Source organism: Zonotrichia albicollis, chromosome 2 (genome assembly GCF_047830755.1).
Source record: "Zonotrichia albicollis isolate bZonAlb1 chromosome 2, bZonAlb1.hap1, whole genome shotgun sequence".
Classification (NCBI taxonomy): domain Eukaryota; kingdom Metazoa; phylum Chordata; class Aves; order Passeriformes; family Passerellidae; genus Zonotrichia; species Zonotrichia albicollis.
The window spans coordinates 15,965,342-15,986,964 of NC_133820.1; the positions used below are offsets into that span (position 1 = coordinate 15,965,342).

Here is a 21,623-nt window from a genome sequence, read left to right on the forward strand (position 1 = left end):
TACTTTTAAAAAGAAAAATCAAAGAGGAAAAATAAAATCAACCACAAAGTGAATAAATATCCCAGGCTCCCATGGCTTCATTCATTCTTGTCCTCAGGAACATCGATTAGCAATGAGAGTGTTGTCATCTGTTTGCCTGTTTAAAAGACAAAACAAAAGAGAAAACAAAGGTTCAAGTTCTGTCTTAACAATCACTTGGATGCTTCCCAACAAAACAGTTTAGTTACCATGTAAGTCACTTTTTTTTTTTTTAAGTAGAACCACGTTTCAGGATGTGGCGCCTTAAAATTTATGAAAAAAAATCTGAATATTTTACCTGCATATTTTTATAAATCCAGTCTGTAAACACAGTCATATTCCCATACACTCCAGGTTTGTTGGGAGTGGCACAGCCACTGCCCCAGCTGGTGTCTCCAACCAGCCACCACACAGAGTGGTGGTGAGTCACCAGAGGACCTCCACTGTCACCCTGCAGGGGACACAAACACCTTGTCAGTGACACAGCCACCAGGAAAAACACAACCCATTTCACCCAGGAACACAGCTTTGGGTTCAATATAAACCCATCTGCCATTTAGGGAGTCACTGAAACAAGATATGGTGGCAATTTCGGTGTTAAATGATGTCTGCTTCCAATGGGATGAAAATAATTTGTCCAGAGCCCTCTAAGTAAGATTGGCATTATTGGCTTTATTCTTCACAACCACAACACTGTGATTAATATATAATAAAGATAATAATGCTGTGGTTATCAGGAGCATTTGATCACTTTCAAGTACCAGGTAACAAACCATCCTTGAAGCATTAAAAAGGAGCCTCACCCCCCTTGGGAATTTAGTGAGAACTCAGCACTGGCAGCCATTCAGATGATGAAACAAAAGCTCTCCTCTTTAAAGGGATGCACCACCAAAAGAACCAGATGCCCAAGCAGATGTAATGCAAATTTTTAATTTTGGGGGTGCATAGGATTTATTTTTAATAGGTAGGTAGAGAGAAAGAAAGAGGGAAAGAGGGAAAGAGGGAAAGATAAGCTAGAATGATAGAGAGAAAGATAGAGAGAAAGACAGAGAGAAAGAGAGAAAGATAAAGAGAAAGATGAAAGATAGAGAGAAAGATAGAGAGAAAGAGAGAGAGAGAGATAGAGGGAGAGATAGAGGGAGAGATAGAGGGAGAGATAGAGGGAGAGAAAAAAAAACCTACTAGCAAGGCCACAAAAATAATCAGATAATTTCATCTTTTATGCAATTATTAGCTATTAATTAGGAATAATTACCTGACAGGAATCAATTCCCCCTGCCAGGTCTCCAGCACAGATCATTGTAGGCAGAATCATGCCATTGTAGATATAAACAGCATTACACCTGGAACGTTCTATGAGGGGCACCGCAACGTAATTCAGGTTATTTGATGTTTTACCTGGAATTGGAATAGGCACAAACGTGCAAAGACAAAACCAGAATCAGCATCACATTACTCTGCTGTTACAGAAAATCCCAGCATCCAAGATGAAATAAACTTCCCAGAAGCAGCAGGATGGAAATTTAAGATGTAAGAAGTTTACAAGAGGTCAAGAGGACCTCCCCCAGCACCTTTCTTATGCCAAAAAACCCTTTTCCTCCCTTTCCTTTTTCCAGTCTTGCAAATTTATTTGCATTATTCTCTTTCAGCCTGAGGTGGTGAAAAGGAGCAGCTCCTGCCCTTTCCCATATCCACAGGACATGCTTGGCACACAGCAACCCTTGCTGCAGCAGGGGCACAGAATTATCTCCTGGGTGGGCATTTCTGGCCTAAAGTACTGATTTGAGGGTCCCTTTGAAGTCTGCTGAATGCAAAACTTGCTTTGAGACAGAATGCCCTGGGTAAATACTGGGGGTTGTAAAATGGTTTAAAAAAATAGTGTATGAACAGATGTAATTCAAACTGCCCCATCAGATCATGCAACAGTATTCTTAGGATGAAGAAGACTGGTTTATGTGAAAGATCAAAATATTCCAGGAGCACTTTTTACCTCCTTGGTACTCTGCTCCCCACCCTGATATCCAGCACTGCTGGTTGGGCTGGAACATCATTCCTGGATTGGGCAGGCAAACTGGCCTCACATTGTCTGCAAAACAAACAGAAGATGGATGTTCAGACAGAACTCAAAATAAATTGAAATGGCCATCACTTACACATCATGCATTCCCTCTGTACTTTGCATTCTAATGCAGGAAACAGTAGAAAGTTTACCAGCTGTCCTTTCCCTAAGGGGTACCTGATCTCCACCTCAAACCTACCTCATATTCACCTCAAACCTACCCCATCTCCACCTCAAAGTGAGGGACAAGCAGTTAGTGGTTCTACCTTAATTCATCAGGTTAAATAAAACAATTAACACCAGTGCTTCTGAGCAGTAGAAGAAGAAGAAAAAAATCTGAAAATTACAGCTCTGCATTTTCTTTGCAAAGATCTGCTGAAAATAACCACAAGACAAGCAGGATTCAGTACTGATATATACAGGAAGTGTGCAGCACAAAAACCTGGAGAACAGAATCTCCCTGCTCTCAGCAGCAGAAAATCCCTTTCAGATCACTCCTGGTAGCTTTAAACTGATGCACTGATACACAAAGGGCCTGTACACAAAAAGCACTTCAAATTGAAATAATGGCTTGTTCTTTATTCTGTACTCATTGCTTACAAACAACCTACATCTGCTTTTATGAAAGAAACTTCTTGTAATGTTGAGTTCTGAAGGGTTTTTTGACCTGACTTGAGTTGGGATTTAATCAGCAGCTCCAGCACTGCACCTGTAGCTGTCTGCACACACAGCAGTGGCTAAACTGAAGCACCACAGAGCATCCTGAGGCAAAAATACATCATTGAGATGAGCCCAAACCCCCTATCCATGTCATAGATTTAAATAAATCCTGTATAGGAAATCAGAGGCTGTGCCCTCTGCCTCTAGGGTCATTTAGGATCATTTTGTGTTCTTCCACTAAGTGTCTACAAGGATTGCTTGATGAAATACAGAAGTTTTAAAGGGCATGCTCACTGCCACTGGATTTTTCCCTTATTAAGAGGTGCAGAATACCCACCAGTAAAACTCAGTGGTGTCTCCAGCTTCATAAGGGCAACGTCATTGTCTTTGGAGTCTGTGTCATAATCTGGGTGGGAAATTATCAGTTGGACTTTGTATCCACTTCTGAAGAGCATCTCATCCTGATTGAGAATTCCAGCATAAACCCTCCAGCTGTGTGGGTCAGACAGTCGCCTGCAGAACAAAGAAAAGGTCTCAGGGTTTCCTTCTGTGGTGACAAGACAGGGATTAGAACCTTCAAAAAACTGTCTTCGTGTAATCAAATGTTTGTGTGATCAAAAATGCACATTCATTTTACTACCATTTCTGAAGAATAAGACAAACAAATTGCCAGACATGTAACTTGAAAAAAACCTGGCTCTAGTTTCAAAACTATATTAAATAAAATCTTTGCAGTGGGTTAAGTATCACTGCCCATCCCCTTAATCACTCAGCACAACAAATTAAGTCTGAGACTGCAACACTGAAGCCTTTTGATTTCCATGACTGAGGGATCAGGCAGGTATTTCTGAAGTCTCACATGTCACTGGTATCAGCAGAAGCCAGAATTAGTAAAAACATGATCTAGTGAAAGAATTTCACTATCTTGAAAGCACCAGGGATTTTTTTTAGGCTGGTTTTGGGTTTTGGTGGGGTTTTTTAAAGTTAAGCATGCTATTTAAGCAGCCTCTTGTGCTCCAGCAGAGTTTACAAAAGCTTAATAGAAAACTTGCCACAAGTGTTAAAACTCCCTCCATGAGAAGTGCCAAGGCAGTTGTGCCTGAAAGTCACCCCAGCTCCAAAAAAAAACCCAGATCAGGCTGAAAACCAGGTTTGTGCCAGCTGCAGCTTGGTTGCCATTCCCAAAGCTTTTGCACACTGCAGAGCTCAAATCCAGACAACAAAGGAGGGATAAGATCTCCAGGTAGAAATGAACACTTGCATTCCTTTCTCAAGGTTAAGGACAAATATTCTTCCTTACCTCAGCCTCAACTGTGATCCAGCCAACCAACCATTACAATGTTTTTGCTTTTTGGGTTTTCCCTCTAACAGAAGCAGCCACCTTTTAAACAAATTTTTGCCCTTTCTGAGGGCACCACAGAACCCTGAACTCTCTTTTATAGGTGAAAAATGTACAAAGCAGCAGCTATTTTTCTTGTTGATGGCTACATAAAGTGCTCCTTGGATAGATATAAATCTGTATTTAATACTGACTTGGACTTTACTACCCTGTGGCAAAAAGATAGGAAGAAATAAATGGCACAGGCATCTTTAAATTGATCATATCTACAGCAGTGTGATATTTGAGAATTTGGAGGGGGGAGTTCCCTTTGGGTTTTCTCACAGTGTAATTCAACATCTTCATGGAAACATTGTACAGGCTGGCATTAAATTTGGTGCTTTGAGTTTACATTAAATTGGTTGGGTATTTGTGCTCAACATCACCCATTTCATTTTGTAAATAAGGCAAAATATAAAATAAGTCTTCCTGTAGAAAGCAGACAGATGAGCTGCAACCAGCCTCCTCCAGAACCAATCTTCCCTTAATACTTCAAATTTACAACAGAGACAAAACACTGCCCCTAGCACCTGCATGCCAAGTGGGGGGGAGAAATTCAGTTTTAAGGGAGAAAGTGGGGAGAACTGAATAAATTCATGCATTTCAGCTTGAAGAAACGCAAACAGGATGAAGTTTAATAAATCCAAGTGCCGAGTCCTGCATTTTGGCCACAATAACTCCCTGCAATGCTATGGAATGGGGACAGTGTGGCTGGAGAAAGGGACCTGGGGGTGCTGACTGACCATGAGCCAGCAGTGTGTCCTGGTGGCCAAGAAGGCCAAAGGCTCCTGGCCTGGATCAGGAATGGAGTGCCCAGCAGCAGGGAGGTCATTCTGCCCATGCACTGCTGAGGGCACACCTGGAGTGCTGTGCCCAGCTCTGGCCCCTCAGTTTGGCAAGGACCTTGGGACACTGAGCAAATCCAGAGGGGACAACGAGGCTGGAGAGGGGCTGGGAACACAAACTCTGTGAGGAAGCCCTGAGGGAGCTGGGGGTGCTCAGCCTGGAGAAAAGGAGACTCAGGGCTGCCCCCATCACTCTGCACAGCTCCTGAAAGGTGCCTGTGCTCACCTGGGGCTGGGCTCTTTCTCCAGCAGCACTGACACACCCAGAGCACACAGCCTCGAGCTGCACCAAGGGAAATACAGGTTGGAGAGCAGGGAAAAGGTTTTTCCAGCAAGGGTGAGAAAGTTCTGGAATGGCTGCCCAGGGAGGTGCTGGAGTCCCCATCCCTGGGTGTGTTTAACAAAGCCTGGATGTGGCACTGGGTGCCAGGGTTCAGTTGGGGCTGGGCTGGACTCAATGGTCTTGAAGGTCTCTTCCAACCCAGTGATTCTGGAATTCTGTGAACCAGAGGGGGACTCACCCTTCCACGCAGTGTGCTGCTGTCACAAGCCAGTGTGGGGTGATAATGGAGCCCCCACAGACGTGGGTGCCCTGCACGTGCAGGCTGACCTGCCACGGCCACTGCCCCAGCACGGCGCCGCTGCCGCCCACGATCCTGTTCATGATGCTCGCGCTCTTGGTGGCCACGCCACACTCTGAAAGGTCAGCAACACACAGAGCTTCATCAAAGAGGCGGCTGGGAGGTGGATTCTGCACCCCAGGCTCCCCTGGCAGAGAGAGGGGTGCACACACCATGGTGGGCACAGCACAGCTCAAAGCCCTGCTCTGACACCAAATCCCAAGTTTGCCATTGCCCAGACCCTCATTAAATTGCAAACCCTACCTGCTAACTGCTGCTCTTGGCTCACCATAAACTCTTTCCACCCTTCAGGAGTCTCTGGCCATTCAGACACTGTGTTCGGGTTTTTTGTTTTGGTTTAGGGCTTTTTGGAGTTCTTTTTGGTTTTTTGGGGGGTTTTTTTGTTTGTTTGTTTGTGGGTTTTTTTGTTTGTGGTTTTGTTTTGTTTTGTTTTTTGTGAGTTCTTTGGGGGGGTTTTTTGCTTGTTTTTGGTTTTGGGGGTTTTTTTGTTTGGTTGGTTTTATTTTGGGTTTTGGTTTTTTATGGGTTCTTTGGGGTTTTGTTTGTTTGTTTTTGGGTTTTTTGATGGTTTTTTTGGGGGGGGTTGGGTTTTTTTGTTTGTTTGTTTTTGGGGGCTTTGGTGGGGCTTTTTGTTTGTTTGGTTGGTTTTGGTTGAGTGGTTTTTTGGCATTTGTTTTTTCTTTTTGGTTTTTTTTGTTTGTTGCTGTGCAACAAAGCAACCAACAGCCAGCAGAGTCCTCAACACAGGAATCAAACCATCAAAAATGCACTGCCCACCCAATTGCTGAATCTTGGAGAGCAAATGTGCCACAGACATCCCAACGCAGCTGCTAAGGGATGGATATGGAGCTCCACCACAAGTCATTTAAAGGAACCAGTGGCAGCAAAGACAAAAGCAACTAGGGATCCACTGTATTCCTTGTCTCCTCTCCCACCCTGCTCCTAGAACTGCATTATTTGGGAACCAGAGTTAAATCATTTGGCCATGCAAAAGCAGCAGTAAATGCCTGAGGTCCAAAAGGTTTTGACAGCCAGGGCATTTCAAAGCATGAAGAAGCAGAAGTTTGCAAAAGCCAGGGAGTTACCTATGCAGCGCAGAGAAACCACTCTTTCTGAGGCACAGGAACCACTGCAGGGGAAATAAAAATACCAAACAGCATCTTAGGCAATCAGTGAAGGAAATGGAGAGCTAAGCCCACCCTCCAGCTGCTTTCTGCCCTTTCCAGATATATGCCCTGCCTTCAGCCCCATCTTCCCGCAGAGGGTTCCCTCCTTTCTTCACCATCTGGCCTCCAACATGTGACGGTGTTCACAGGGGTTCTTGGATGAGGGAAGAGATGAGGATCTGACTCCATGTTTCAGAAGGCTGATATATTATTTTATGATATATATTACATTAAAACTATACTAAAAGAATAGAAGAAAGGATTTCATCAAAAGGCTAGCTAAGAATAGAAAAAGAAGGAATGATAACAAAGGTTTGTGGCTCATGCTCTCTGCCTGAGCCAGCTCACTGTGATTGGCCATTAATTACAAACATCCACATGAGACCAATCACAGATGCACCTGTTGCACTCCACAGCAGCAGATAATCATTGTTTACATTTTGTTTCTGAGGCCTCTCAGCTTCTCAGGAGGAAAAATCCTAAAAAAAGGATTTTCCATAGAAGATGTCTGTGACACCACCATGCCTTGCATTCACCAAAACTCTCCTGTGGGACACTGCAGGCATGAGCACAAAAGGTTTGTAAGCCTGTTGAGAAGCAAGATGAAGAGAGGAAGTGGAGAAGATTTAGGAAGTTGTTGCAGAAGAACTAAACAAGGGAGCTGCATGGAGTTTGCAGGCACAGCAGTCTACAGGTTTTGACACTGGAACTTCAGAGTGGTTTAATGATAATAAAAACGATGCTTTCTGTCACAGACATCTTTCAGGAAAAAATCTTTTCTTTAGGATTTTTTCTCCTGAGAAGCTTAGAGGCCTCAAGAACAAAATGTAAACATTGTTTATCTGCTGCTGTGGGATGCAACAGGTGCATCTGTGATTGGCCCATGTTGGATGTTTGTAATTAATGGCCAATCACAGTCAGCTGGCTCAGACAGAGAGGTGAGCCACAAACCTTTATTATCATTCTATTCTATTCTTAGCCAGCCTTCTGATGAGAACCTTTTCTTCTATTCTTTTAGTATAGTTTAATGTAATATATATCATAAAATAATAAATCAGCCTTCTGAAACATGGAGTCAGATCCTTGTCTCTTCCTTCAATATAAGACCCCTGTGAACACCATCACAGCTTTCCACTGTGTGTTCATGTGACTGAAAGAAAGGCTGTGCCAGCTGCTGTGCATGTGTGGCAGCTTGTAGCTCTTGTCACCATGCACAAACTCCTGCTGCTGGTCAGAGAGCCTTAGAAAAACACCTTTGAATGGCAGCCTTCTAGGCAGCACAGAGGATGGGACACTTTTTTCTTTTAGAAGAGGACAGGGAGGATGGAAAAATGACAAGCTGTGTTTTTAAAAAGACGGAAGAACAGTTGCTGGAATCAGATTAAAAGCAAAGTCTCTTTCCCTCCAACAATCCCCACTGTGCTTGCATTGTGCTGCAGGCAGAACCTGCACCTCTTCCAGCATCTGCAGAGAGCCTGGATGAAAGGAGAGAGCATTTTATTAACCAAAGGTACCTGCTGTACAGCTTTTTGTACAAGTCTATGTTCCCAGCACTTGTGTTCAGCTTCATGTAGCTCTTAAAGCTGACGTCAGGTGCCACCGGACGACTGTAGAAATACGTATCCCTAAAAAACACAAAGTCCACCATGAAACCCAGCAGTACTTTCACTTTTCAAACAAGTGATAACAATGAGCTGTGCCAAGCCAGAGCTTCTGACACGACAGCACTAGAAATCTTTATTTTTGTTTATTATATTCATTTTTGTGGACGTGGAACCCTGGTGGTGCAGCCCAGCCACAGTTACTGGGTTAAGATATTTCTATCATTTATTTATATCATTTATATAAATATATATATTTAAAATAAATATATATTATAAATTTATTTTTATATAATATTTATATAATTTATATAAAATTTTTACCTGATATGTATGCATCTCATGTAACAGGGCAAGATGAAGAGATGCCTTTGCCAGTACATTTTCACAGCAAAGTCTCAGACACATTAAAAATGGCAAGAGGGAAATTTTAACCTTTCTTTTTCTGAGCAGAGGCTGACAGAGGTTGCACTTACACGCTGTAGCCCATGTCTTTGCATGCAATCTTCCCATAATCATCATTCCAGTCATCTTGGCAAACAGGATACCAGGATTTGCTGACAGGTGAATAAACTTGCAGGATAAAATTTGGTCCAAAAAGTCTAACTGCCAGAAAAGGAATAAAGGGAAAAAAGAAAAAAAAAAAAGGAAACTAAGAACACCACATGCTATTATTACTGCTCTCTCTTCTTGGAAGTAGTTACCCATAATATCCACTTCATGTATGAACTGATCTTAATTTAATGCTCTCTTCTACTCAAATTCTGAGTAAATAGCCAGCAGACAGAAATATGGCAATGACTTCTTTTCATCTAAGGCAATTTATAAGAATTACCAGTTTTAAAATGCAAATGTACAAGATAGGGTTCATCCTTTCATTTCAGCTTTTATCCTAAAATTTCTGTTATATTCTACCACTGAGAAAGATTGCAATAATGAATGAAAATGAAAATTTCCTGATCTTTTCTTTATGCAACCATATATTTCTTAATATATTACATACTGTGTACAAATAAAATGATATATTGAAAAAATATCATATTATCTTATTAATATCTTTATTAATAAGAGATTATATCATCTCTTAATACACCAAATTTCTCCAGAGAAGTGCTTTGTAAAGCAAGAATGTAACCAGAAGCAATTAGCTCTGACATTCCATGTCCCATTATGTATTTACTTGCACAAGAATTTAATAAAAAATAGTTCAAGCAAAAGAACAGATTGGAACAGGCTTCTCCAAGAAGCCATTATTCAACCAAATGGGGTGGAACAGCTGCCAGCAAATGCTAACCCTGCATGAGAATGTGCTGAATAAAAGTTTGCAGAGGGAATTTAAAGCACAGCTGGAGTTTCCAGTGTGGCACTGGCACAACCCAAGATGCCAAACCTCTGGAATGGACAAATCAAGGTTTTTCCACCTTCTACCTTCAGCTCTAAAGCTTCCCTTGGCATCTTTTCAGTTCAAAGCAATGATTAGGCCAGGCTTTCTTACACAAATGAGTTAGTTGAAGAACTAAGAGGAGAACGAGGAATACAAAATACATGGAAAAATACAAGCTTGAGTGAAGACCACCAGGTTTGTTATCACCTGAAGCTTACTGAGAAGTCACCACTGACTGTTCCATCCAGGGACAAGTTCTAGGTCCAGTTCTGCACAAACCCCACTCAAATTAAAAGGTGAGATTTTAAAAACTGACTCAAAGTCAAGGCAGCTCAAACCCCTGAGCGTTTTATTTCAGCTTTTCAATCGGGCTGGAAACAAACTGAGTATCTATACATAACACACATCCTAAACCATTTTAAAGACAGACCTTGGGCTAAAACAGCCTTGTTGCAGCTTAGGCAAGCTCTGTACAGGGCAATCTGCCCCCAGGCTCCTGCAGTTGATGAAATTTCCCCCAGCCCTTGGCTGGTATCACTCACCACAGCGGGTCTCATCCTCCCCATTGGGGCAGTCGCTCACTCCATCACACCACTGGGAGGGGGACATGCACACCCCTGAGGAGCCACACTCAATCAGGGAGCTCAGACAGTTGTTCTCTACTGCAGGGAGACACAAATACAGCCACCAGGCTGCACATTGTCACTGTGATATTTTATGAGAAATCCCTTCGCCGGGATTTTTCTACCTGAGAAGCCTCAGAAAAGAAATGTAAGCAATGATTATCTGATTGCTTGGAATGTGGTTTGGAGGTTGCTTACCAACAGGTGCATGTTTGACTGGTTCTGTGTGAACTGTTTTTAATTAATGACCAATCCCAATCCCAGCTGTGCTGGGACTCTGTCTGTCACAGGTTTTTATAATTCATTCCTTTCTAGCTTTCTGATGTGTCCTTTCTCTTTCTTCAGTATGGTTTTAGTATATGATATGATAATATAGTAAATCAGCCTTCTAAGAACTTGGAGTCAATTCTCATCTCTCACCTCATCCTGGGACCCACAACAATTGGTGACCACCCACATCAGCCCAGCTCTCAAAGATTTTCCCACTTCGATGGAGCAAAACGTTGGAAGTGGCTCTTAAACCCAGAGGTGGGAGGGACCCAGCCTGCCCCAGCAGAGATGGATTGCTCTGTCCTTTGCACAGATCAAGTCTCTGGTGCAGCTGATTGGGTTTGGGCCACTGGCCTCCCCTGAATAATCAGGCACCATGAAGTTGTCAGAAAAGAGTCAGCTTTGCACTGGCAAAGTGTTAACACGTAGAAAAGGATGAAGAGACCGAGTGCCTCAATTATGTACTTTTGATCTCATTTGAAAAAAGATTACACTCACCCTGCTTAAATCAAAATGAGTCAAAAAAATGCCCCTAAGAACACAAAGTGTCATCCTAATAGTTCTAAATTGACTCCCTTAAAGTCATAAAATAGTTTGGAAGGGGTCTTTAAACATCATTTTAGTCCAACCCTGATGCAATCACCAGGGACAGCTTCCACTGGATCTCTCCTTCTCTTCTCCTGAGCAGAATGGAAAGGAGAGGCTCCTAAAACCACCAGATTTTTAGTTTCCTGCTTTTTTAGCAAAACCGCTTTCATTGAAAGCTAAATTAAGACAGCACAAGGCAAATTTCATCTGAGCTGAACAGAATTGGTCCAGCCCTGCTTCAGAGCTCAGCCACCCCAGCTGGGGATGATTTCCAAAGCAAACATCCATGGTACAACTTAGAGTGCTGAGACAGGCTGGGCTCATGCAATGTTTACATAAAATCCCCACAGAGACAAATAAATGGGTGTAAATGACTTCTGCTCCAAGAGAGAACCCATTTTAGCAAAGCAAAACACATCTTGACCATTTACACTCCTGCAGTTAAGGTTTGCACACTTATTGCAATCCCATCCCTTCACCTGAAATTAAGTGAAGCTCAAATTTGGAAAGTAACAGCAGCATTAAAAAGAAAGAAAAAAAAAAAAAAAGAAAAAAAACCCCTTAACCCACAAACAAAAGTGAGCCATTAAGAAGCAGCATTAGTTCATCTCTTAGGAGAAAAGCAACAAAGACTTTTCTGTCCTTAATTCAGAATAAAGCATAAAATGAGACTGGATATATCTAACTTGAAAAGTTTAATGCATATTTTCTTTAAAAAAAAAGGAAAACAAAGTAACTTACCAAAATACCAGATGAAGAAAGCAGCAATTGCACAACAAATTACTATTAATATAGATAATATAATTATTATGGTTTTCCTTAGACCTGAAGTGAAAGCAAGGAGGAAAAGAGAAATTAGATTCACAAATAAAGTTATTTCCACCCACCAGTAAGTTCCACCCACCAGAACTATTTATTTGACATTAAAATCAGTCGTTTTTAGCCTGACTTTTCCCCATTCCACCATCCTTCCTCCCAAAGCCCCCAGCTTCACCAGCACCCCAGCCAGCTGTCACTTCTTCCCAACAGGAAGAAAGGCATGAAGGAAGCGGCTCCTTCAATGCACAACTTGGAAGGGAAAGTCCCTTTCCTTTGTTATCTAACTTCAACAAATCTCAGGTCCAAAACTGTGGCAGTACCAGCTGTGGGTTTCTCTGGGTCTGGATTGAAGGCACTTGAGATGGTGTTGCATGTTCACACTCAGGTGTTTATTATTTCTTATCAGTAAAACAGTCCCACTGCTGTGAGTTCTGCAGCTTTTCATTAGAAGGCACAAAATGGCCAACAATCTCTTGGTACAAGGTCTTTTAAGACTAAACTATCCAATGAAGAACTGACACCTGGATTATTTTCCCTTTTAACCCAATAACTGATCCCAAAAAGCTGCAATGGGGACTTTTCTGCCCAATTACAAAATGCCACCCAAGCCCATGGAGAAGGAGGAAGAAGAAGCATGAAGACCAAACCCAGGACAACACCCTGTGCCCTCCATCTTGCTTCCATCCACAACAAACTAAAAACCCCAAAACCTCGATTTCTCTACAAAATCTCTATAATCTATTTCACACTTTTGTGGATTCCAGTCTGTCCTGAAGTTTAGGAAACTTTCTCCATGAACAAGGGTCAGAGTCAGTGCTACCCTGGGGGTCAGGGTACCCCAGAGCAGACAGAGAAATATTCCCAGTGGGTTTTCACACAAAACCAGGAGAAACCCCCCCCCAAACTTACTGGCTGCACAGGTTCTCCTGGGTGGGGGCGCTGCTGGCCTGGTGGACTGGTGGGTGGCAACCCTGGGGATGTAGCTTGGCACGGAGGGAGGGTTTGTGGAGAAGAGCTGTGGGTAGGGGTGAGCACCTGCTGCCGGCCTGGCAGCGTAGGGGGGCTCTGGCTGGAAGCCCCTGTTCTCGTAGTATGGCGGTGGTGGACCCTGAGGGTGGTGTGGGGAGGGAGGGAACAGCAGAGAGTGAGAAACAAGGACAAAAAACCTCCCAGTGCCACTCTGTAAAATACACCCCACGCACACAGAGCACTTACTGGGGACTCCAGTGTACACAGACAGAGAGATTCACAGAACATGGCCAAAACCTCACGGTTTGAATAATAAAAATAGCACAGAGTGAGGCTGGGAATCCTCTGACAAGATCAGTCTCCTGATCTTGCTTTCCATAGCAGCCCAGCCTAAGAAGGATTCTTGAGCCCAGCCCTCCCAAGCTTTTGCACAAATGCTTGCCCTGGGACGTCTGACAGGGTAGAAATAACCAGCAGGGACAGCTGTGGGCTGCACCAGCACAGAAAGAAATGCTGACAAGTAACAGCCTTTGTGCAGGTCCAGGATAAATGCTTACTGCCCCATTTCATGCTGTGACAACACCAGGTACACCTAAGCTATTTCTGACACACACTGGCCTCCAACAGGAATATTTATCCTGGAATATCTATTCCAGGAATACTTATCCTGCAAAGAGCTTTAAGAACTAGGTAGTAGCCATTCTAACCTATCCCACCAAAACAAGCTTAAAAAAAAAAATCAAAAGTATGAGCTCAAAAGCATAAATCTCCTCTAAAATATCTTGAAATGTTGGTTAATTCGAGGCTCTTACACCTGCCTCACAGCATCTTTCCCCCTTTTTGCCAAAAAGGAAACACAACAAATAGTCCATGTTTTAAAAGACTTGTTAATCAGGACATTGCTCAATGGGCTGTTACGTGTAAAGAAATAAAACCAAATTAAAAGAAAAAAGTGAGAAAGGAATATTGTGAATATTTTTGTTTACTTACTAGAGCAGAGGTCATTTTTCCTTTGTCAACAGTACAGAAACAATTCAAGTGTTGGGGAGTAAAGTGTGAACCTATACAAACAAACAAAAAAGAAAACAATCACCACTGGAGGCTTTGTCCAGCTTTCTTGTCAGTTTTCCCTTTGGAAAAAGGCCAGATTTGCAGAGAGGGGGAATAAAACAAATTTAAAAAACACTGAAACTCCGAACCAAGCGGAAGCATTTGAAGAGAGGGTACAAACCAAGGTGCAGCATGAAATCAGATCTCAGCAGCCTCTCAATGCAAGCCTGAGGATTATACAGTGGCAACTATTCATTAGCACGAGGGCAGCACAAACTGAGAAGGTCAAGTCAGTGCTCACTCTGGCTGGCAGAACCAGAGTCAGAGAATCTCCTGGCAGGGACCCACACGGTGTCAGTGCCATGGCCAGGCCCTCTCTCAACACTTACTCAAGTGTCTCTCTGAGGTTTATGACACAGAAACCAGCACAGCATCAGCAAACACAAATTCAACCAGTTCATGATACTTGCAGCCCCCACAGGCCACGTTTTTTTCACTCTTATGTGTTCTAAAGAGTTGTTTTCTTGGCTGTGTGTTGTAGCCACTGAACCAACAACATGGAGAGAAGCACTGCAGGGATATTGTGCCACAGCAATACTGAGGGTTTTGCAAACAGAGGTAAAGAGAGGTGCTGCACTGAATGTTTCAAGCATCCAGCAGTTTATTTTAAAGTTAAACGTTAACGTTGAGCAAAACCACTGATTGCCACAGACACAAGAAATAGGAAAATGTTTGCCACAGACACTAGAAATACAAAAATGTTTGCTGGTGCAGATCTAAAATAGGCAGTTATACACCTCCACAAGAAATCATTCTGATAAATGCTGCTGTCTGCTGAGTCCTCTCATGCTGCTCTACAAGAAAAAAAAAGCCTAGAAAGTGCCTCAGTCCTGCACTGAGAAATAGCTGTCTCTACCTTGCAGGGCAAAACCCTGCACTGCAGGGTGTGTAAAAGCACAACATAATTCAGCCCAAAGTAATAGGTTATCCTTTAAAACCACTGTCAAGGCATCATCTCACCCAAAACTGAACTGCAAATGTCACTGAAGCAGATTCCAGCAGCTGCTCAGCCCCTCAAGCGTGCCAATCCTTTGTGACACTTCAGGAAGGCTGATGCTGGTATTTGCTTATCAGCAAACATGTAAATAATGCACCACTGCACTTATTTGTGTGGCACACAGGTGAGCCTTACTCATACTCACTGAAAGTCCATCAGACTGGTGACTAAGGTTCCAGGACTTCTGCTTTGCTTTATGTCCCATCCATCCTTGCCCAGCTCTTCACAGCAGTGGGGAAGTGCAGCTCTGCCCAGACTTGGGGACAAACAAATCACAGGAAGCTGTTTCTGTTCCTTGTTCTCTGAAAAGGAGAAGGAATAAAAGGGTTAGGAGGTTTAGTGATACTAGAGAGAAGTTGTGATTCTGAGATAAGCCAACAGGTACTATGACCAAAAAAAAATCCGAAATTTTTTCACATTACCATTTGAAAGGCTTTGCAAATTAACAGAGAAGAATGTTCCTCACTTTTTGGGGGGAGTTTCTGGGAGTGGTTTTGGTTTGGTTTTATTGGTTTTCAAATGAACTGAGGAAAAAATGTCTGTCTTGCTTAGCTGGCGTTCCACCATCACTCCCAATTTAGTTCTTGTTAATCTATTTCCTATCCAGTTTCTGATTAATAACACTTTCCCTGTTATAAAATAGAGGAATATATTATGTTATGTTATGTTATGTTATGTTATGTTATGTTATGTTATATTATATTATATTATATTATATTATATTATATTATATTATATATTACATTATATTATACCTATATTATATTATACTTATATTATATTTGCATATTTGCCAGTGTTTTAGAACTACAGGAAACCAAAATCACTGAACTCCTGTTAGCTTTGCAAATGTTTCAGGCAAAAAATCAATCTGTAGCATCCAATAATGACATAATCTGGTTTTCCTAAGCACACATCACTCCCACACTTCAAAATGTTTTACAAACACATCAAGGGAAGTGCAACAGCTTCTCAGATAAGGAAGCTGGGTCATGGAGAAGCAAAGTGACCATCAAACACTCCCCAACAACTAGAGAGCTACAAGAGACTGGTCTGCCCTATCTAATCCAATATTTGGCCCCTAACTCACCTCACACATCAGATAAATTTAAACAGACCATTTAAAAGTGTCCTAAACCCACTCTGATGGTGCACAAGAGTTCAGTGGGAATGTACATCTGTCCTTCCCTCTCACTGCCCTCATTCCTCCTGAGGTCTGCTCAGCTATTACAACACTTTACTGGGTGCTTCTGAAAAAAACAAACTTCAGGAGTCCTTTAAAGGGAGCTGGAGGTCCCAGGCAAGAGAACTGGGGTGGAGTTCCCCCATCAGAGCTTCAAGGTGTCACAGGGTACCAGAGGTTTGAGGGTTGGCTTGCTATCACCTTCCAGCACCAAATAATGAAAGGGACCCATGAGTCCTGCCCCTAAATTTCAAAAACTCCAGTATGGATGGAGCAGAACCAGCATTTACACCTCCAGCAACACAGAAGGTCCCAAACTGAGTGGGTTTTTCTTCCATAAAAGAAATACTTTCAAAGTACAGGAAAAAAGCCACTGTTTCTAATGACAGAAGTGACAAAGAGTAAAAAGCCACCACTGACACAGTTCACTGATGAATAAAGCAAAATGTGTTGCCTTAGCTGGCAGCTGCCATTTGAAGTATCCAAGATTTTTACATATGCCTTAGGAGTGGTAATTTTATGCTATCTTAATCATGGGTCATTAAGATTAAAGGAATGCATCACTACTTCCAGTAAATTTGTCAAAAATGAAATCAAAAGAGGAACACAGCCAAACAACAATACAAAAAAATAAAAATAATAGATTAATACAAAACAAATTCAATCCAATAGCTTTTTTGCATTTTTTATTTTTTTCTACAGATTTCTGCAAATCAGGTCTTTAAGTAAAAGTTGCAGCACAGTTTGTCTGTCAACATCCTATTTAATCAAAAATGGACTATCCAGACTCTCAGCCCTGCAGAAGCTTGTTCTCCTCCCTGCCACAGTGACAGTCCCTCTGTGGCCTGGAGAGTTGCGCTGCTCAGCTGCACATGGCCCTCATCACCACGTGCTCCTTAATCCCTCACTGAATTTTGGTGAATTTTGGGCAAAAATGAGACCCTGATTTTGCCTCATTACAGCAGCATCAGCTCACGACCCCCTCACACCTCCTGTGCCCTTTGCTGGCCAGGAGCCAACATCCCAAAAAGGCAACAGGCAGAATGAAAGGCAAAGAAACCCTAAAAATCTAAGCAGGATTTTGTAATGACACCCAACCTGCTGCCTTTTACCCTGGCTCTCCATGCAAGGAATAACAGCCCTTCCTCAGCACACACCAAGCCATAATTGTTTATTGGTTTCCAAAGCTTTTACACAGGGATCCCCATAGGCTGTTTCCATGCCCAAGTCAATAGGATGGAATAACTACCTCCAGATATCCTAATTCAATACTGGGAATTCAACTGGCCAAAGAAGGCAGAGTTATACTGGCAACAGCTTGCTTCCTGCATTTACAAATTTACATATTGCTCCAATAGGTGTTTCAGGCTATTTCCTGAAACAGAAACAACATCAGCTGTTTGCTGAGCCCTGTGCTGGTTATCAACAATTGAAAAAGAAACCCCAGAACAATAAAAAAACCCCACTGAACTAGTTCTTCACAGTTAGACCTAAATAAAAGCAGCCACATGTAAGCAGAGATGGAAGAGGACAGAAGAGTCAAAGCGCAAATGAATGAAGTCAAGTTCATCTTCTAAAAGGAGGAAGCATAAAAGCATCCAAAACATTCTACATGAACCTAATACACCGCAACCAAAATTCCATCCAAATAATTTCTGTATCCAGCAAACCAACAGAACTCACTGAGAAAGCAAGGGAGTCATTTCAGTGCAAAGCTCAACCTTAAAGAAGGGCAAGCCAACACATTATGGTGTTCATGACACTAGAAAGGATTTTTTTTTTTTTTAATTTCCAACCGTTTTATGACCACCTAAAAGTTTCAGCAACATTACAGTGAACACAACGTAACCATATGATGGTACAGAGGAAAGGTTAGTGGGGAAATAAAATTTTTTAAAAAGAGGGAAAACAAGCAAAGAGGTGATTCCAGATTTATTTTCATGAACTTTTCACAGAGTAATTTCACTGGACAGTTCCTGCCTTGTCACCTGGACAGGAGGAAAGAAACATAGTGAAGATTGCTGTTTAACAGTCAGTACTAAAAATTATGATGACTTGCACATGAAGTATAGAAAGGTTTAAAAAAATCCAGTTATGAATGAAGAAGGAAAGGAGATAAATAAGATTTTTAATGCCACTTCATTAACAAGATTTCCTAGACACTTCTTCAGGAAGTGGCACTGAGTATTTTTATTGTGATGATTTTAAAAAATGACTTTAATTTACTCCATTTATCCTTTGGCAGGGATCAAAGACAATTGACTGAATGTCTCAAAGTCATCAAAATCAGAGTCCTGCAGTGTCCTGGCCTTTCAACAAACCTCAGCTGAGGTGAGCTCTATTCAGCGTGCCTGTGCAGTAACATCACAAGTATTTCAGAGAACTCTGTGAGACTGTGCAAATATTTACCTGAAAGGTTGCCACAAATAAAACCTCATCCTTCTCACAGTTCCTAAGAAATAGTTTTGAAGCTATTCTAGATTAGCTCCTAAAAAGCCATTAGAATGTACAACTACTTATCAAGAGGTGTTAAAAAGCAGTGCCTCTTGATAAGCCCTATCAGCAGCAGCTCACTGAAGTCCATAGGAATATTTCCCAGGCCAGGAAATCAAGATTAATTCTACTTCCATGTGCTAAAAAAAGGAGGCATTAAAAATCGCTGAGGGTAGCAGTCACATTTTAAAAAGTTGTAGGATGCCATACTCATACTACAAATAATTTTCTTATTATTATCATCATCTGTCTGAAAACAGATATTTACTTGAAACTCAGTGTGTCACAAGTACGTAACGTGCTTTGTTAGGAGCAGTGGGGTGAGGAAGGAGGCTGAAATCCTCTGTCCTTTTTTCTCATTTCACTGAGTGGGTGCTGAGGGGCACAAGACCCTCCAAAACCAGCCATTTCTGAACCAGAAAGGACCAAGAGCCCAGGAGAACCAGAGGCTCTGGCATGGTAGGAGATGGACCCATTGCTCAGGCAGCAACTGCAAACCACAACCAGATCACACGAGGAGCAACAGCCAGCTTGGCCTTTGGATTCTTACTTCCCCTATATGACATCTCAGGTTCTGCCCTTGCCCTTCTTCCAAAGCATAAGCAAATAACTTTCTGGCAGAAGAATGTTTGCTAATCATTTTCATATTTGATTATTACCCTCTGGCTAAATTCAAGTGTCTATGTCACTGACAGTCACTTGCAAGGAAATAAACCTCTCAGGAGCACTTGTTCACCATATTTGAGCTGCAAATAATGTGATGTGAATAAGGCAGCACTAGGTACCCACACTGCAGGAAAATAAAACCCAGCAATGTTAACAAACCAGATTTATTTAGATACCTGTCCAGGTCAGCGATTTTTAACCCGTGACCTACAGGTCCCGAGGAGCTGCAAACCACTTCTGAGAGGTCTGTGGCAGATAAGAGTGAAAAGCAAATCTTGCTGGCAGGAGATTTGAATTCACTCCACGGGGAGGCTCCTGTTGCCAAAAAGGGTTTCAGGATGCACACATCAAAGCCTGGGGGAAACACTGCTGCAAGCACAGGCACTGGAGCTACTCAGTGAGGACCAGCCCTGGACTTGCACAGGAGGAAAAGCCCAGATCTTCAGGACTGGCAACTCTAAGGCAAATATTTTGACCAGCATCCCACAATAATGTGTTGCTCTGTTTTTCCATCAACATCCAGGAACGTAGTTCCAACTTATTTCCAATTTCACGCTAGGCTGCCGTGATAGATTTGCTCTAGGTTGACTGTCCTATGAGCCAGAATAAATTTTAACAGTTTAAGAATGAAAGGAAGAAAGGCAAAAAGGCACATGAAGTCCTACTTTGACATCAGATTTATCTTAGCCACCTGTCTTTTGGCTTCACCTGTAGGTAGAAGCCACAACTTGCCATTTTCCCAGTTCACTGATTTATGCCACACACAACATTTCCCCACCCAATATTTACCTAGATGATGCAAATATTCCAAGCTGCTTCCTTGGGCCCTTTCTAAAGCACTGGAGACATTAGTGTCACTTGACTCAGGACAAACAGGGCCACTTAGGACAAAGACTCAGTGTGACAATGCTCCCTTAAATTCACAGACACCCACCCACCCAGGAAGCTGAGGTTGAGTTTCAAGGTCCAGGTAAGCAATGAACACAAAGCCACCTGCGAGGAGGTGTGGACTGGGTTCACATCAGCATGCAAAGCTTTGGCACAGAAGTTTCAACCGTACAGCTCTTCTAAAAGTTACTTTTCCAAAATCACTTGATTTTGTGCCAACTTTGACCCCAAATTAGCACTTTTGCTGAAACACAATGCATCAATACACACTGAAGAGGCCCCTGAGCTAAACACTGCTCTGGTTTACTCTCTCTGCGACCTTGAAGAGGTTGCCCAATCTTTTACCCTTCATTACCAGGGCAGGAGATGGACAAGCTCCACCTGGAGCGGTGCGGGCTGGGCCGGCTCTGGCCGAGCCCTCCGTCCGCACCTTCCCCGCTGCGGCTCCTCGGACCGCGCTCTCACTGAACCCACAGCGCCCATCCACATCCTTCCTTCCTTCGTGTTCCTTTGGCTCCTGGCTTCCCCTTCCACCTTCTCCGTGTGTCTTTGGCTCCTGGTTATCCTGGCTATCCTGGCTTCCCCATCCACCTCCTCCCTGCTCCTTTGGCTCCCGGTTATCCCGGCTATCCCCATCCCCTTTTTTCCTGCAATCCCGGCTTCCCCATCCATCTCCTCCGTGTTCCTTTGGCTCCCGGTTATCCTGGCTTCTCCATCCCCTTCCTCCCTGCGCCTTTGGTCCCGGTTATCCCGACTCTCCCGGCCTCCCCATCTACTTCCTCCGTGTGTCTTTGGCTCCTGGCTATCCTGGCTATCCAGCCTTCCCCGTCCACCTTTTCCGTGTGTCTTTGGCTCCTGGTTATCCTGGCTTCCCCATCCACTCCTCCGTGTTCCTTTGGCTCCTGGCTATCCCGGCTTCCCCATCCACCTCCTCCGTGAGTCTTTGGCTCTCGCTTATCCCGGTTATCCTGCCTATCCCATCCACCTCCTCCCTGCTCCTTTGGCTCCCGGCTTCCCCGTCCACCTTCTCTGTGTGTCTTTACCTCCCGGCTATCCCAGCTTCCCCATCCACCTCCTCCGTGTTCCTTCGCTCCCGGTTTCCCTTACAAGCCGGCCCGCGGGAGAGCGCGACTTTATCGCGCCGCATCTCGCCCTGGAGACACCGGCTGCGGCCAGGGGACACCGGGGACAGCAGGGGGGCACCGGGAGAGCCGCTTCTCGCTTTTCACTCCTCCAGCGCCTCCCCCGCGGGACGGGGCTTACAG

General features: G+C 43.2%; 1 protein-coding gene across 2 annotated transcripts in view; it reads right to left on the minus strand.

Moving 5' to 3' along the window:
* TMPRSS2 (transmembrane serine protease 2) overlaps nt 1–21,623 on the minus strand; it is a 21,934-nt gene continuing 311 nt past the window's right edge. Inside the window, exons 2-15 of one of the 2 annotated variants that reach the window (XM_074534121.1) lie at nt 15,274–15,430; nt 14,012–14,082; nt 12,962–13,160; nt 11,975–12,058; nt 10,295–10,414; nt 8,845–8,974; nt 8,282–8,392; nt 6,687–6,730; nt 5,482–5,656; nt 3,075–3,250; nt 2,009–2,104; nt 1,274–1,416; nt 317–469; nt 1–136 (exon numbers count right to left, since the gene is read on the minus strand). In XM_074534121.1, coding sequence (XP_074390222.1) covers nt 125–136; nt 317–469; nt 1,274–1,416; nt 2,009–2,104; nt 3,075–3,250; nt 5,482–5,656; nt 6,687–6,730; nt 8,282–8,392; nt 8,845–8,974; nt 10,295–10,414; nt 11,975–12,058; nt 12,962–13,160; nt 14,012–14,026 — 1,458 coding nt within the window. In that variant the 5' untranslated portion in view covers nt 14,027–14,082; nt 15,274–15,430 and the 3' untranslated portion in view covers nt 1–124. Of the gene's footprint in view, nt 137–316; nt 470–1,273; nt 1,417–2,008; nt 2,105–3,074; nt 3,251–5,481; nt 5,657–6,686; nt 6,731–8,281; nt 8,393–8,844; nt 8,975–10,294; nt 10,445–11,974; nt 12,059–12,961; nt 13,161–14,011; nt 14,083–15,273; nt 15,431–21,623 lie in introns of both variants that reach the window. The other variant, XM_074534116.1, reaches the window with a different exon arrangement.